At 40.4% G+C, this 19,063-nt stretch overlaps 1 protein-coding gene across 2 annotated transcripts in view; it reads right to left on the bottom strand.

The window, feature by feature from the left end:
• LOC117552028 (polycomb group RING finger protein 6-like) overlaps positions 1-19,063 on the bottom strand; it is a 62,815-nt gene that overhangs the window by 875 nt on the left and 42,877 nt on the right. For both annotated transcript variants that reach the window (XM_034225211.1, XM_034225221.1), the window contains exons 8-9: positions 12,175-12,202; positions 11,958-12,056 (exon numbers count right to left, since the gene is read on the bottom strand). In XM_034225211.1, coding sequence (XP_034081102.1) covers positions 11,958-12,056; positions 12,175-12,202 — 127 coding nt within the window. The remainder of the gene's footprint in view (positions 1-11,957; positions 12,057-12,174; positions 12,203-19,063) is intronic.

Raw genomic sequence — 19,063 nt, 5'->3', positions numbered from 1 at the left:
CATTTTAACCCGAAATTAAATGTTGTTTTGTTTTTTAAGAATGTACTAACATAGCGAGACATTCCGACACCAGAGACAAATTGTGCGGGTAGATTAGTAAACCTGGTGTGTTTACCCTTCAGGCTTCGCGTCGGAATCTTCGGGGCAGTTGAATGTTATGCGCCCTCTATTAAAAAAAGAGAACGGAGCGAAAAATACAAACAACAAATTGTGTCAGGAGCGCGTGACCTGCTCTGCTGCGCGTGCATCATTTCCAAAGTGCTTCCACAGCAGTGACACACATCTGTGGATAATCATTTATACGAAAATGGTTAAAGCAACCATCACTAAACGCCAGCAACACTGCATCTACTGCAGACAGTAGCAACGGGTCAGATGGGGACATTACGTTACCCTCCGTTGTGGACACTGGCTTACTCCCGCCTGATTCGCCGCCCTCGCCCCCGGAGCAGCAGTCTTCGTCGCCCGAATATACGCCGCCCCTCTGCGGCCCGCAGGTGCCAGGATACCATGGCAAAACAGAGCCTGCCCAGGTATATCTAAACAAATACCCGCCTGTACAGTGGGGTTAGGCGGTCATTTTGCAGCTCGTGGTATAAAAATAGACAATGGCAAGAATATTCATGTGAAAATAGTGCCATATTTAACCTTAAGCTACAGTTTCAGCAACAGGGATCATGCCTGTAGAAATGTTGGGTCAAACATAATGCATACAATAGCACAGATGCCTTCGCCACGAATGGCTACAAAAATATCTCATATCCCAAGCTTATCAACGAGCCGATGTTGCAGCTGAAATGTTCCCCAGGTCACAAAGTCAACCTCACATGATGATGTGATACCAGTTTTCAAGCACAGTAAATATTCTCTTCCCAGAGTATATGATGGGACCAAAGTGATGATTTAGTACATGGTTTTAATACTTTTGCTTTTCAATGTTTGCCATTTCAAACCATGAGCTGGTTCAAACAATATTTGCCTTGATTTACAATATCTTCTCATTTGTTTTATCAGTACAGTTTTGAAGCTTTTGTGCTTTTCTTTGCCATAGTCCACTTTGGACTATATTAAATATGTCAGAATTGCACTTTTAACACACTTGAAATGTTCTCACTTGCTTGGTTTCAAAACATAACAAATGCCATAATCTGTTCATTGGGGACCATCAATGCTATTTTTCATTGCTGTTGCCGGCCACTATTGCTCATGTAAACCTACTACTAATGCGCCCCCTGTAATCTCAGATGCACCCCGAGTCATTTTGTTCTGGAACCGGGCCTGTACATGGCCATATATACTAAACAAAATACAGAGCCCATTCCGTGTCCTGATATTGTTTACTTCCTCTCTGCCTTCTTCTGGTGATTTATCTGACGTCCAGCGCTCCGTCTTTTAACCTCTTTTCCTTTCTCTTTCTTGATCCTCCTTAGCAACCTTCATTATAGTCCTTGACAGTGGTCTGTACTGCTGTATTAACAATGTGTCACATGTTAAGAATTTACAATCAGAATCGAGTATTCAACTAAGCCATGTAATACAAGTTGTTAGTAGCCTTAACCTGTTAAGCCCGAAGGTCCCCGCCGTCGGGTACTTTAGTTTTTTCTTTCACGACACTGTGTCTCAGGGGATCTTAATATTTAAGAACCTATTAATGTGTTATACCAGATTAACGGGAATAATCTCAGCTAACTGACGATACAAACCATTTTTACCAAAACAAAACACAAGTCTCATAAGAAGCATCTAAATGACCCGAGCGAAAATGCTAACCTATTACTGCACCGATAATCACTCCTAGCTCCCTTATTACTTCAGGGTATATGCAGGAATCCTGAAGTCAAATTTAATACCTTTTAAGACCTTTTTTAAGACCCTTTCCATACATTTTAAGACCTCATCGCAACTTCGAGTTCTAACTGGTTACATTGGCGACACACTTTACCTCACATTTACTATATTGATTGTAAGATAGCACAACTAAACAGAGTGCAGACAGACTACTGAAGCCTCCTATCCACATGAACTTCAACCTCTCTGTGAAGGTCAGGTTTAATGCAGTATGCTGCTTTGTTGCTTCTGTACTCTGTGCTCTTTCATTCCAGTAAAACTCCTCAGAAACCATTAGAAACCAGTATTTGACCAATAAACAAAACTTTGAACTATGAAATATATTAAACTTTGGTGAGCTTCAGCGGGGTAATGCCATATAGGAGCTCCCTCACAAATACCCAGGGGTTAAATTGGGCTGGGGCTGTCCGGGGCTAAGCCCGGCACATAGGACGATGCTCTGACGTCATCACCCTCACATATTTGTCATATGTTTACAAAAAACGATATATATGTTAAGACTTTTCTCGTTCTTAATATAGACTATATTTAGGGTCGATATGTGTTGACCTTACTTTAAAATAGCAGATCTCTGTGACCGGATATAGTTTGGCTTAGACCCACGAGGACGCATACAGTAATCCAATCTAATCCACTTTATTTATATAGCACAGTTTAAAAACAGAGGGTTTGCCAAAGTGCTTCACAATGAACATAACATTATAATAAAATATAATATTTCACGAATAGATAAAACGCATACGCAAACGCAAAAAAGTCTTCCGTTCACACGCATTCGATTCATTAACGTGTCCGTTCACACTAGACCGCTGGAAATGCTGGAAACGCTGTAGTACATATGCCAGGCCTGTAAGTGGCACTGCAGCCGCCACAAAATACACAAAAAGCAGCGAAGAAGACCCCGGAGCATGGTTGTCATGGTTGCCCTTCTGTTTATTCTCTGCGGTGGACAGCGTGTTCTCCTGCTGTATATCTCTCAGGTAGTCCACCAGCAGATACCACCCCCCCCCCACAGAGCGGAGCAAGGCAACGAAACTTAAATAAGAAGCAGCATTTTATGGCACGCTATGCATGGGGCCACCTTGAGGGGGTTTCCCGACATGTTGTTTCAGTAAATTAAAGGTTGTTTCATGTTGTCGTTGCTGTGGACCTTCTTACTGCCTTGGAAAATGCGGTTTAATACTTTTTAATAGCCTTAATCTTCGCTAAATTGATTTATCGACTTTTAATACTTTTTAAGACCCCACGGACACCCTTATACTTATCCTAGGTGCACATCCAACACATCGTTTATGATCGCAAGGAGACACAGAATCTAACTGTGCCCACCTCAACACTGAAAGATACAAACTCGTGACGTTATCAACAAAAACGTACATCAGAACAAGTGGCGCTAGGTAGCCCATAACGCTAACATGGCTTACCTTCGTCTTTGTCTGGTCTAAACTGGTCTTCATTGGCATTAAAACAATAAAAACGATGATGTAGTTAATCCATAGGTTAATCCAATGTGACTGCGTCCCCTTTGAAATGTTCTGATAATCCATAAGCAATAAAACAGCTTTTCCGTTGCTTGATATCAGAGCAGCGATATTTCTCCCCTCTAAGGCAAGCTAGCATGCGCAGAGAGGCTACCTTTTTTTTTAACATGTGTGTGCGGGACGATTTCCCTTGGCTCTAACGGTCAGAAAGAGATGTCACATGTCAAAATCGAACAAGGGGGGCCAGAGATAAGGAAATCCACCCAAATGGCCCCAGAAGAGGGTTTTTTCGCTAAATCTGTCTAAAAAGGTCAAATATCACTTGTTTTGCATCAATCTTGATACAGGGTACTTATTATATGTTGTACTTTGGATTCCTAAAGCTGTTAGTCTACTAACCCATCATCCAAGGTTAGTTTTCACTATAAGTACGAAATATATTTTGGACGGACACTATAATTTACAGTTTTTTACCATGTTCAATCTGAATTTTCTTTAAAATAAAAAACATCTATATTGATTCTGACTTTTCTACATCCAACTCACAGGTTTATCATTACTTTCAGAAAAAAGATTATTAATTTAACCCTTTTAGAAGGGAAGATATGGTCATTTGTTCTGGGAATGTCATTTTCGAGCCTGAGACCTGAAAAACAGGCTCGGGGTCTAACAGGTTAAGGGCCTACACAGTTGTTATGCTATACCACATTGCCCTTCACTGGATATATAATGAGTTGCACTAAACTACATTTTAGCATTTAAAATACCTAGCCATTGTTTTGCGGTTATTTTGGTGAAAGTAACTCAAAAGTAACTCAAAAGTAGTGCAACTCATTACATTTCAGAGACAGTAATATTGTAATGTAACTTATTACTTTCAAAAGACAGTAATAAGTCATATGTAATATATTACATTTTCATTTCAAACCTTTATTTATACAGATAAATCCCATTGAGATCATTGATCTCTTTTTCAAGGGAGACCTGCTCAAGTAGTTCCACATGAAACATAAACACATAAATAGAACAACAAAAGGACATCATACAGCATCATTTACATAATTATCCACATAAACAGGTACCAATAGCTTCCGATTGAGTAGCATCCAACCGAGCTTTAAAAACATTTAGTGGCACCAGATTGTTCAGTTTCCATTTAATTTGCAGACTATTCCAAGACAGAGGAGCTGCGCATCTAAAAGCTGTCTTCCCTAAGACAGTCCTAGCAGTTGGCACATTTAATAAAACCACAGCATTCGATCTCAGGCAGTAGCCACTTACAATTTTCCGTGAGATCAGGGAGCAGATATAAGATGGAAGTTTCTCTAACATGGCTTTGTATATAAAAATGTACCAGTGACTGACCCTCCGTACAGTTAGTGAAAGTAAACCATCCCTTGCATACAGGGTACAGTGATGATGCTTTACAGTTTGTCACAAATCTCAGTGCACTGTGATACGCAGCATCTAACTTGACCAGGCAATTGGCAGGTGCATTCATATACATCAGATCACCATAGTCCAGCACAGGTAAAAAGGTCACAGTGACTAGCCTTTTCCTGGCCTTAAACGAGAAACAGGACTTGTTCCTGTAGAAGAAACCTAGCCTAACCCTCAGCTTTTTAAGCAGGTCATTGACATGAAGTTTAAAAGTGAGACAATCATCAAGCCAGATACCAAGGTATTTGTAACAGGTAACCACTTCAAGTTTTATTCCTTGCGTAGTTACAATATCTAAAACAGGCTCTGGTGTCTTTTTAGCTTTAGAAAAGAGCATTACCTTGGTTTTCTCAACATTTAAAAGAAGCTTTAGTTCAGAGAGCTGAGTCTGAATAATGTTAAAAACAGCCTGTAATTTAACACCAGCCTCCTTAATGGAGGGACCTGCACAGTATCACGGTATCATCCGCATAAAAATGTAAAGTAGCTTCATCCACATTTTCACCTAAACTGTTGATGTAGATGGAGAATAAAAGTGGACCTAAAACAGAACCTTGGGGAACACCATTTGCAATGTTCAACCACTCAGAAGACAGCCCATCAAAATGAACACATTGGGACCTTTCAGAGAGGTAGTTTACAAACCACCCCACTGCATGGCTGGACATGCCTATACTGGCTAGCCTCTGCTTTAAAATGTGATGATCGACGGTGTCAAACGCTTTTGAAAGGTCAATAAATAGAGCTGCACAACTCTGCTTATTATCTAAAATACTCGCCACATCATTCACCACTTTCATTGTGGCAGTGATGGTGCTATGTTGCTTTCTGAAGCCTGACTGATGTTTAGACAGGATGTCATTTGTACATAAAAACACCTTTACCTGTTCACTCACTAAGCGTTCAAGAACCTTAGCCAGAACTGACAACTTAGAGATTATAGTTATTTAATAAGGTGGCCTCCCCTCCTTTTAGCAAAGGCAGGACATACGCTGACTTCCACAATTTTGGAATTGTGTTAGTGCTGAGGGAGAGGTTAAAAAGAGTAGTGAGAGGTGGAGCAATAAAATCTGCAGCTATCTTTAAAAAGAAAGGTTCTACGTTGTCCGGGCCGGCCGGTTTCTTAGGATCTAACTTGGTTAAAGCTTCACGAACAACATCAACAGTAAAAGGGGTAAAACTAAAAGGGTTTTCCAACACACGTTTTTCAGAGTCACATACTGTAGTGTTCACAGAAGCAGAGTTAGTGACAGAATCAAATAGAGAACCACAGGACACAAAATGCTCATTAAAGCAATTTAGCATAGTAGCCCTGTCCGATATAGTGCCAGATGTTGTGGTAATGCACGGAGGTAGCTCATTACGGATATCGCCGGTGGATAACGATTTAATGGCTTTCCAAAATTTTCCAGGATTATTCAGATTCTTTGTGGTTACTGACAGATAGTACTTTGATTTAGCACTTTTGATTTACGATGTGAAGCTATTCCTTAGCTGCCTAAAACGCAGCCATTCTACCTCTGAGCCTGATTTCCTAGCCTTTGCCCAGGCCTCGTTTCTCTCATGAAGGAGACTGGACAGATTAGCAGAAAACCAAGGATTGTCTCGTCCCTTTACTCTAAATTTACACAGGGGTGCATGTCTATCAATGATCTCCATAAAACCAAGATAAAGATAAGACCATGCGGTTTCTACATCAGCACACAGATCGATTTTACCCCAATCAAAATCAAACAGATCATGCACAAAACCCTGCTCCACAAAATGTTTTTTGTCTCTTAATGATAATGCGAGGTTTAACCTTTTGGACCTTAGTGTCCCTAATTGTGGCTACAACACAGTGATCACTCAGATCATTTGTAAATACTTCCACAGATGAATATTTCTGGGGAACATTAGTTAAAATGAGATCAATTAGGGAGGATTTATTAGGGGACTTAATGATAGGGCGAGTAGGACTGTCCACAATCTGAGTAACATTTAAAGAGATACAAAGGTTTTTAAAATCCTCTGACACTACAGTTAACCAGTCCCAGTTAAAATCTCCAAGTAGCACTAATTCCTTGTAGTCTAGTTGTGATAAAAGATTAGCTTGTGAAGACAAGGAATCTTTGACAGCTGATGGGGGTCTGTAACAACTCACTACCATGACCTGTTGACCCTTTGTCACTTCTATATTTATGGCTAAAAATTCAAATTGCTTACTGATCGATTTGGAAACTAATGTGGTTACACTGAACTTGTTCTTAACATAAATGGCAACGCCACCACCTTTATTAGGCCGGTCGGTACGATACACATTAAAACCATTTAAGGCAATGTCAGAGGCCAAAATAGATTTGTTTAGCCATGTTTCTGATAAAACAATGATGTCAGCGTCAGTTGAGCTCGCCCAGATACGGACACAATCTAGTTTATCTAACAGACTGCGCACATTCAAGTGGATGAAACCCAACCCAGACCTAGCTTTAAAATCAGCAGGAGTAGCGATCTGACTACTACTACTGGGCGGACCAGGGTTAGGTTGTACATTTCCTGACAGTAATAACAAAAAAAAAAAAAAAACAGGCATCTTTTCCTCTTAAACGACACACATACATTGTCATCTAATTTAGAAACACCGGAAAAGTCTGTGAGAGTGTGATTTGAGCTTAAGAAGCAGTCCTGAAGAACCATCATCACAAGAAAACAAAAAAGACAACAATATTTTGTCGAGCAGATTGTCTGTGACAAGGCAACCGGTAATTGTTTGAGCAACACATCCGAACCTTTGCAGGGGATGCCCACTGCGGGTGGCAGAACAGACCTGAATCCAGTAGACTTCTCAGAATGACTAGAGATCTTCTCATAGTCCAAAACAGTTAACAGGCACAGCAGAATCCCGATATGGGCCATTTTCCCAGACCAGCACACAGTATCCGCGATGTTCCTTGAGCAAAATCAGCACAGCAGCAAAGGACAGGCGAAAACCGCAGCGTGGAAGCGCTCCGGTCCCTCCGTGGTATCCCCGGGGTGAAAGCAGGCCTCTGCAACAGCAGAACCAGGACAGGTGGAAAGCAGGCCCCAGCGGTGGTAAAATCCTCCTCCGTACAGCAGCACACGCTCGGTGGAAGCAGGCCAAGCCCGAAGCGTGGATCCACTCCGTCTCTCCGCGACGACTCCGGGGTAAAAACCTGTCCAGTACAGCCGTATTCTACAGGTGGGAGCAGGCCTCCATAGATCGCAGATCGCAGGCAGCAAGAGGTGGAGCCGCTCCGTCTCTTCGCGACGAGCAGGCCTCCGTCGCGAAGTTTGGAAGTAACTTGCCCAACACTGCTCAAGACATTTCTGTGTGTGTATGTGTTTAAATGACTTTGCAGTGGCATTCAGTCCTACATTAAATTCTGACTTCAGAAATGTGTTGGTTTTGACCAAACTAAACCATCTAATTCTGGGCTTAAACACCAACTCTTAAAGTAAGTTTTCACAACTTTTAGGTTATGTCCAGCTCAAAGATGCTGAGTTACTCCGCTTCACAATAACTTCACAAATGTCCTTTTTGTTTTTATGTTTGAAGATCATCTGGTTCTTTGTCAGTTGAATTCATAGGAATTGAAGGTAAGCTGCTGTGGCCTTTACTAAAATACACAGCATAGAATCACGGCAAGTCTTTCTCTGTCCACTCTTGTTTTGTCCAGACATGCCAGGGTGCAGCATTGAGGACAGGAAATTAATGTAAACTGCTAATCCTCTTCCAAGTGTTACTAAATACTTGATTCACCTACACCTGAATTTGTCTAACCGAGTAAACTAACATTTCTGTTTCTTTGCATTTGGAGGAAAGGGGAAAATGTCTGATTTAAAGGTCCCATGTCATGCTTTTCCGGTTATTACCCGTCCCCTTGTGTGTTATGAAGGTTTTTATGCATGTAAACGGTGTGCAGAGTCAAAACCCTCAAAGTACACCCTGTAGCGAGTAAAACTCTAACACAGAAAATACCTCCCCAAAACGTCTCGTTGGAGATACGTCATTGTCCATTTGATTCTTCCGGGTACGCATGATGTCATGCGTTACCCGGAACCAAATAGACCAATCCGTGGAGCCGTTACGTCCGCGGAGCCGTTACGTTAAGCCCTCGCTGATTGGTCCAAATTGACCAATCCACGGACTTCCTCACACACACACTCAGTGCAGGCAGCTCTGCTGATTTCTCCTCCCTGGCTGCAGGCTGATAACAGACAGTTGGGATCGCGGCGAAATTCTCTCTGCAGACCTATTCTCACAGCGTTTATCAACCTTTTTCTTACTCAATATCAAGCCACACTTATTGTTTTTACTTCGGCTGTGACTTTGTGTGTGCTCAGGGTGAGTTTGGCTGTGTTTCGCTGTGTATCGCTAAACAAGGAAACCACACCTCCACGGAGCTCAGCCCGATTCACAACGTCCCGACCAATCAGAGCACACTGTGCTCACAGGGAGGGTGGGGGCTGGAGCTATTGGAGCTACAACGAGCCGTTAAAGGCAGAGAGTGCAATTCAGTGAATACACGTAGTTTACAGAGATGCTGTATGAGAAACCAATGTGAGTTTGGGAAATTGCACAATATAAATCTATTCCAGTAGACCTCAACAATGGAATTATGATCAGTGGAAATGGCCATGACATGGGACCTTTAATACCTGGACCTTCTTTTACAGCGTGTCCTTGTCTTTTGAGACATACATGTGGTATCACTGCACTTATGATGTGATTATAATCAGATTGAGCTTGTTCTTCAGGAGTTATTGTTGCCCTTTCGATGTAGGCACCCTGCTGGGTTTTGACCTGAGCAGTTGACCAGTCACTGTATCCCTGAAGGTTGTATTACAAATGCACAACCACATCTCCTCCTACTGTTTAACATGGTAACTATGCTGACAAGATGCATGTCTTTCAATAACTAAATGACAAGGTAGACCTCCACTATGTGCCATGCTGCTATTCCAGGGGGAAAATAGCCCCATTAAATAAATCACAGAAATGATCTGGAGAGACCCTGTTCAGTTGTTTTGGCTAGCCTGAATTGATCAGTTTAGTATCTACAACATGTTGGATGTCAGTTAGGCATGTGACCAACCAATAACTGTCTTCCATGCAATGATGTAAAATGGTTACAATGATCTTTTCAAATACCTTTTAGAATGTGTAAAAATGGTGTTATAACTATTAGAAATTGTAACAGATCAGCTGTGTCACGCACTAGTAATCGGAAATAACACTGTTGTTGTGGGTTTACAACAGTTATTGTTCATATGCATTATATGCCACAGGTGTGTTACTCTTAATCTGTGATCCCTCTCACTTGCATACACCACATGACCCTGTACACGCCTACACTATGCTGTAATGCCAACTGCCTTACTGTCCCGCTTCCAAGTCTGTCCCAAACTGTCAACTATCAGGATCAGTGTGGGTGTGTCACTTGGAGAACTCATTAGCTGTAAGCCTGCAGGCATGAAAACGGGTCAGGGGTGAAAAAGGTGAGAAGGATATTATCTCTCTAGGGGGGTCCGGCGGCATGCTCCCCCGGAAGAAAATGTTGAATATTCCATATTTTAAAGCATCAATCTGATGCACTTTTAGATGCATTTTTTTGCCAACCTGGGGAGAGCTGGAGAAACTTAACTTCAGCCATGAGTCAAAAATATTATGGCCTCCTTACTAAGTATTATCAGGGATGCAAACTCATCAGGTATGGAAAAGGTGACAAGGACCCGAGCCCCCGACCCCACGGAATATCGGCTTTAAAATGAGGAATAACAGAGGATTTTAGCAGTCAAAACAACTAAAGCAGCAGTGGTAATAATAACAGAAACGCTAAAGAGTCACATCTAATAGAAATATATAAAAGCATTTATTTTAATTGTGTAGCAGTCAGTTTTGAATTTTGGCAGCACTGTTGAGCATTTTGAAAATCTATTATCATGCCTCTGTGCAAGGCTTAGTCTTTCTATCTTTATGGCATCTGGTGTAAAGTAACTAAATTCATAAACTCAAGTACTATACTTGGGTACAATTTTGAGATACTTGTACTTTATTTAAGTATTTCAATGTTTTGCTACTTTGTTCTTCTTCTCCTCTACAGTTCAGAGGTAAATGGTGTACTTTGACTCCACTACATGTATTAATACCTTTAGTTACTTTACAGATGTGGATGAATGATGTGAAATCTAATCAAGTGTTGAATCAGACTTTAGTTCCAACTGGAGTAAATTCACAAGCTACCCTGCAGTATACAAAGTCATTCAAACTAGCTGCACCTTTACCAGCTTTGAGAACACTTTCATGATCAATCATTATAAAACATATCATATATATTATTCTGAAATGGACCAATCTGCACAACGACTACTTTTACTGTCGCTACTTTCACTATATTTTGATGAGAATACTTTTCTACTTTTACTTGAGGAACATTTTGAATGCAGTACTTTTACTAACAGAGTATTCCTACACTCTGGTACTTCTACTTTTACTCAAGTACAAGACCTGAGTACTTCTACTTTTACTCAAGTACAAGATCTGAGTATTTCTGCTTTTAATCAAGTACAAGATCTGAGTACTTCTACTTTTAATCAAGTACAAGATCTATACTTATACCACCTCCGTTTATAGTCTATGAAAAAAAAACTATTAGAAAACGAAGGCTAAAGCTAACGTTAGCAGATAGTGACAATGTATGCTAATTAGCCAGCTCAACGATAATATTGCGACAGAAAAACTTTTCAGTTTACATCACGCTCTGCAGCTCCGACAGGGAGCTCTGCTCTGAACACCTGAACGGCCTGTTCTAACAGCTGTTCACCAGCGGTCCAGTCTGTACCACAGTGACTCCGGACCGCACAGTTAATATTAACGAACGCACCCGTAGGTAATGTGGCTGCTGAAGCTAGACTATCATCGCGGAGCAGCAGAGCCGACAGGCAGAAAGACTCGAGCACACAGCTCGCGCTGCATTATAATATATTTTTTTTAAAACACCATGCGTGTCATGATGGCACATAACAGCTCGCGGCTGCAGATTACTCCGGGTCCCAGACCCCCCCATACCCCAAAAATATTTTTATTGCAGATCTACATGAATCACACAAACGACCTATTTTGGATTCAAAATGGCGAATTTCGCCGAAAGGTGAGTGTTTTTCATGCCTGAAGCCTGGCACACTCACCTGGCATGCTGAGCTCAGCTCCATCATCCTCCTGATGAAGATCTCCACTTGGCGCACAGTGGGCTCCCCGGACACAAGGACGTAGCGATTCTCTAACGGCTAAACAGGGACAGGGTGATCAGGGTGGAATGTACTAATTATTTGCATATCTTTCTGGTAAACATAAGCAATTATAATACAATAAGAAGTGCTACAAATAGTAAGGGGGGGGTGTTACCTTGTAATTAGCGATTCCCTCTTCAGCCCTGAAAACAAAACAGAAGTTAAAATATAGTAAGGACAACTTTATGGTAAAAAAAAACAACAAGCAGTCAATTCAAGAGAACGGGCCCTCTAGTGGGATGTCTGTGTTACTACACGTACAGGATATTTCATTCACTACGGCCCAATCCCAAACCACGCCCTACACCAGGGGTGCCCAACCTTTTTTGAACCGAGAGCTACTTTTAAAGTTGCCAGTCTGCCGAGATCTACCAGTCCAAATAGAGAGGCGTAGCATTACTGACAGCCTACTACCAGGTAAATACACACTTCTACTTGTATAAAACTGACCTTTGTACGATGAATACTTCATAAAATACTGCAGATGCTTTATCTTACCTCTTTCTAATCTACACACATACAAGTATTTAACTGAAGTTACACAACAGTGTTGTTGATGCAGAGTTGGAGTTTATTCACACGTCACATACTACAGTGGGTAATGTTTTCAAGAAACATTGAACAGTGCTGCCACATATGACACAGGGAAAAAAGAAAAGACTCTGAACCCTTTCTTTGCCATTATATAAAAATAGTGTTGCTACAAAAGTATAAATTAGGCTTACTAATAAGACAACTCAGATCTGAAGCTACACAGGAATCTGCTGCCAAAGTGCAATAAAAAAGACAAAATTAATAGAATCAAACCCTTTTTGTGTTGCATTTTAGTAGAGTATAAAAATAAATGCCTTTAAAATAGGATCCAAGCAACACTAGTTTCTTAACCTGAATTGATAGACTATAATCAATTTAAACAGAACAGATAAGCATTCTTATAACATTCTTATACCATTTTGTGCAATAATTATAATGAATAAGTTCAAATAAACTAAAACTTACAGCTGATTAATAACGGTATCTACAGATGTAGCACTCCAGATCAGACTCAGATGGGTGTGTCCCAGTCAAAAGCCCAGCGGATGCCAGTGGCTGGGGGTGTTGCCAAATTGCTAGAGGGCGTTGCCCAATTTCCCCATTTGTTCAATTACAGGATTTAACCATGAGATGGCGCTTCATTCACAAAATACACAAAGACAACTGGGTGTTGTAGAACTTAGTCTGTTTGCAATGTTTGCAGCTCTGCAGTTGTGTTTGCTGAATACTGTAGCATTTAATCACTTATTTGTTACAGTATGGTTTTCACAAGATACTATAATGAAAAAACATCAATATTTTAGATCAAATAAAGTATATAGTTTGCTTTATGCAGTATATTTCTTGTAATATTGTTGGGGTGTTTTTACACAGTACAGTAGATTGAAGTAAATCAATTTATACATTAAGATAAGATAAAATTGACCTTTATTAATCCCGTGGGGAAATTCAGTAGTTCAAACAGCAACAGGGTGAGAGTGAAAAACAGGACAGCACAGATTCACACAGATTAATAAAATCAAAAATAAGATGAGCGATAAAAATAATAATAATGAGAAACTATGAAATAAGAAATGAATAAAACTAAAATGTAATTATCATATAATATATTATAATGTATTGTTTTATTAAGTAATATCATACATTAACCCCATTATAGCAGATGCCACATTGAATGGATGTATTTCTAAATACAAGTTGTAAAAATACTTATATGTAATATTAACCCTTTGGAGTCGACCGTCACGCCGGCGTGATCAGATCACATGACCTGTTCAAGCCGGTGCCGCATAAAAACAACAGTCCGGACAACATTGCCGTGTGTTTCTGTCGAAAGTACTGGCTTGAAACTATATCCCAGTCTTTGTTTCATGCAAAAAGACCCAGTAAACACGGAGATATGATGATATAAAGTTAATACATTTCAAAAGTATGAAAAATGGAAGCACATATTTGAATATCTTTGCCGTATTTGATCATTTTACGAAACGGAAATTACTGGAAACTGTAGATCCTGCTCAACAGGATGTATATGTGTATTTCTGTCGAAAGTACTGGCTTGAAACTATATGCCAGTCTTTGTTTCATGCAAAAAATAAAAAATAAACACGGACATACGATGATATAAAGTTAATACAGATATATTTCAGAAGTATGAATAATGGAAGCACATATTTGAATATCTTCGCCGTATTTTATCCTTTTACGAAACGGAAAATACTGGAAACTGTAGATCAGGGGTGCCCAACCTTTTTTGAACCGAGAGCTACTTTTAAAGTTGCCAGTCTGCCGAGATCTACCAGTCCAAATAGAGAGGCATAGCCATTACTGACAGCCTAGCCTACTACCAGGTAAATACACACTTCTACTTGTATAAAACTGACCTTTGTACGATGAATACTTCATAAAATACTGCAGATCCTTTATCTTACCTCTTTCTAATCTACACATGTATTTAACTGAAGTTACACAATTGTTGTTGATACAGAGTTGGAGTTTATTCAAACGTCACATACTACAGTGGGTAATGTTTTCAAGAAACATTGAACAGTGCTGCCACATATGACACAGGAAAAAAAGAAAAGACTGAACCCTTTCTGTGCCATTATATAAAAATAGTGTTGCTACAAAAGTATAAATTAGGCTTACTAATAAGACAACTCAGATCTGAAGCTGCACAGGAATCTGCTGCCAAAGTGCAATAAAAAAAGACACAATTAATAGAATCAAACCCTTTTTTTGTTGCATTTTAGTAGAGTATAAAAATAAATGCCTTTAAAATAGGATGCAAGCAACACTAGTTTCTTAACCTGAATTGATAATAGACTATAATCAATTTAAACAGAACAGATCTGAATGTTTGCATTCTTATACCATTGTGTACAATAATCATAATGAATAAGTTCAAACAAACTAAAACTTACAGCTGATTAATAACGGTATCTAACTTGAGTTTTTATTATATCAAAAACCTGTTGAAATGCTACTGTTATTTTTACTGTTCCCCAAAAGCGCGTCGGCAGCCTCCAAGAATGCTTCTTTCACAACTTCGCCGTCTTTGAAAGACTTCATGTGTTTCGCAAGAACGTGACTGACACGATAAGATGCTCTGGTAGCAGCCTTGCTCTTGTTGTTGGGCCTGGTGAAAATGGACTGCTGTGCATTTAGCTGTCCTTTCAGGCCCCTCCCCTTTTGGAGCGTAGGGCAGAATTAGGAGGGAATTCCGTCTCGTAGCGTTTGTGCACTGTTTTGAAATGCCGCTCCTAAATTACCCTTCTTCGGTAAAGCCACGCTCGCATTGCAGATGAGACAGATGGACTTTGAATTGGAATAGATACAAAAATAATCATCCTCCCACTCGGAGTGAAAATGATATAGGCCTATGTTGGGCTTTTTTGCTTCTGCCATAATTGCGGTCTTGTGTGTGTGCGGACTGTCACTCCTGTTGACACGGACAACGTCAGCGAAATATTGCCCAATGCCCACCAGCCACGCCCTGACACATGGGGTCACGCCGGCCAATCACAAAGCTTTGATGCGTTCAAGTGCATTATTCTGGACAGGAAGATTATGTTTCAGGACATTAACATACAACAGAATGTTGTTGTTCTATTTTTAGACACATCTCGCGATCGACTGGGAATCTCCCCGCGATCGACCGACTGGTTGGGCACCCCTGCTGTAGATTCTGCTCAACAGGATGTATATGTGTATTTCTGTCGAAAGTACTGGCTTGAAACTATATGCCAGTCTTTGTTTCATGCAAAAAGACCCAATAAACACGGACATACAATGATATAAAGTTAATACAGATATATTTCAGAAGTATGAATAATGGAAGCACATATTTTAATATCTTCGCCGTATTTTATCATTTTACGAAACGGAAAATACTGGAAACTGTAGATTCTGCTCAACAGGATGTATTTACCAGGGAGGGGTGAGGTAATCAGGTAAACGGAGTGATAAGAAACGAGACGAAAAGAGACGAAGAGGGACGGCGGGAGACTGCGATTGAAGTAAAGTGACAGACAAACATTGAGAATTTAGATATAGTTAGATAGATTTAGAGTTTTGAAGATTCAACTATGATGAAGAGAACTCTGAACGTGAGTCAAGCTTTAAGCTTGTTTTTTGACATGGAGGAGGAGGAATCTGTGATGTTGCCCTCTGTGTCGTATTGACAGAAACCGCTTTGAAGCGTGGCACAGATAAAGACAGAAAAAACTGATTTTTGTACATAATGTGTATATATATATTTGTATTATATTTATAATAACACTTTTGCCTTATCATAATGAAATCCCATGCTACCTCAATCAAACTTTCACATTATCATAGTGACATCCCATGTATATATTTCCAGCTTTTAAATGGTTTCGTTGTGTATGTTTGTGTTGTGAAAAATAATATCATTTTCAAAATCTGTTTTTACGTTTTTTTTGTGATTTTGGGTCCAAAATGTTCATATAGTAGAAGATCACTGCTCTAAACAAAGTCAAAAATCTTACATCCAAACGAAATAAATATAATTAATTATGATGAATACGTTAAGTCTTGTTCATTGTTTTTCACTTTTATTAAATGTTTGATATTTCCGGTGGAAATGGTGGACTATCGGACATTCAAAATGCAGCATATTTTCACTCTTACACACATATATTCTCCTTTTACATACATACATTTTCACTCTCACACACTTATATATTGTCACTCACACATTCATGCATTTTGTTCTCATATTCATATAATTTAATGCTCATATTTATACATTTTGCTCTCATGCGAAATCTACTAAAACAAAGTATGTCATGGTGGTCAGCTGTTAAACACAAAAGTGTATCTTAAGGGCTGTAAATATAATAAGCCTGTTGTCAATTTTAGACACAGGCTTATTATATTTACAGCCCTTAATAACATTCATTTTCTGGACTCAATGTGTGTCTTGGCCGTTTTCTTTGTTCCAAGCAAACGAGTGCTTTTTGTTTTGAAATCACTTCCGCGAGTTTCGCGGGCCTCCCCCCTCGCTCCACTGACCATTAGACCATTTAGTAAGGTAAAAAGCAAAAGGGCAAAAACGCCTCTCAGACTCTCTTCCGTTTACTTTTTTAATAAAGAAAAACAAATGGCCCGTAGATACACTGACTCATATAGCCTATGTATGTATACTGTAAGGAGAATGTATGTGCGTGAGAGGACCAGTATGAATTACGGCATAGAAATATGCAAACACAAACCTACAGACTGGGGGTTTGGAGATCACAGGAGTGGGGGGGGGGGGGGAGCTGTGGAATGTGACCCTTGGGAGGCCAATTCGTTTTAAACAAAGAGTTCGCAACACAGGACAGCATAGGCAACATGGGGGGTGGGGGCTGGTGAATGGTCTGGTCAATGTTTGTAAACACAATCCCCAGGATGTGTCCTAATCAAACCAAAAGAGAAAATGCAAATTCTCTCTCTCGACTCGCTGGTATCTCGAGCTGAGCGCTCATTGGTGTTCATACTGCTGGGCTGCTGTGTATATCTAGTGTATTCATACTGTACCCCTCCTCACTGTTTATTCATCATTCAACCATTTACACCTTCCTTTTTTCCCGTCAAGAGGTTGAAAAAGATTGAGTCCTATGTTTCCAATTGGTTCCCAAATCTGAACATTGACCAGTAAGATCAGGAGCCGGGTAAATGAGAGACTGAGGAGCCCCCGAAAAACAGATCCCGAAATAGCTCGTCCTGGTTTCCGCAGCAGATAGGCCTACAGTATCGTGTCTGTTATGTCAGTTATTTTAAATAAAACGTTGAAAACTGAACTTGAAAATTGTTTCCTCTTTTTATTTTATTTATCATTTTCGGGACGGGGAGACGTGGGGAGACGTGTGTGATTAAAAATTAATTTGCAGAAATGTAAAGTGATCTAACTAAGTTCTATTCATATTCTGTATACAACCCGTTGCTGCAGATACACGCTTTACAACATCAGGAAGATACGTCCCCAGCTGACACAGAAAGCGACTCAGGTTCTGGTCCAGGCTCTCGTCATCTCACGCCTAGACTACTGCAACTCCCTCCTGGCTGGTCTACCTGCATGTGCCATCCGACCTCTGCAGCTCATCCAGAATGCAGCGGCTCGTCTGGTCTTCAACCTTCCTACATTTTCCCACACTACTCCGCTCCTACGCTCGCTTCACTGGCTTCCGGTAACTGCTAGAATCCACTTCAAGACACTGGTACTTGCTTACCATGCTGCGAATGGATCTGGCCCTTCGTACATCCAGGACATGGTTAAACCGTACACCCCAGCGCGTGCACTACGCTCTGCATCAGCCAAACGACTCGCTGCGCCCTCGCTGCGAGGGGGACCCAAGTTCCCAATGGCGAAAACACGTGGGTTTGCTGTCCTGGCTCCAGGATGGTGGAATGAGCTCCCCATTGACATCAGGACGGCAGATAGCTTGCACATCTTCCGGCGCAAACTGAAAACTCATCTCTTTCGACTCCACTTCGAGCGATAGAACTATTAACGAAGCACTTTTATACTAATAAAGGACTGGCTTTTCTAAAGCCAGTTGAGTAGCACTTGAAATGTTTTTGCTCTATGAAACCTGATGTACTTTTATGATTCTGTTTTCTTCAAGTTGTATTTTGTTGGACGAACGCACTTATTGTAAGTCGCTTTGGATAAAAGCGTCAGCTAAATGCAATGTAAAGTAATGTAATGTAATTCTTGACGGGAAGAGCAGTGTAAATGGGTGGCCATATGCATTTGAAAAGCAATATAAATCACACAGTTATTATACAATAGGCTATAAAAGCACCATCGATAACCATTACCTTTATCCAATTCAAACTTTGGACGGGAAAAAAGGAAGGTGTAGGCTACATGGTTGGGCTATACTGTAGGCTTACTGTATACATACAAAGGCCATTCAAGCTAGAGTTCTTCTGGAAATGTTCACATCAGGCACCTTCAAGTT

The sequence above is a fragment of the Gymnodraco acuticeps genome, unplaced genomic scaffold (assembly GCF_902827175.1).
Source record: "Gymnodraco acuticeps unplaced genomic scaffold, fGymAcu1.1, whole genome shotgun sequence".
Lineage (NCBI taxonomy): Eukaryota > Metazoa > Chordata > Actinopteri > Perciformes > Bathydraconidae > Gymnodraco > Gymnodraco acuticeps.
Note: the sequence above shows the minus strand (reverse complement) of the source record. Positions and strands in the feature narration are given on the sequence as shown.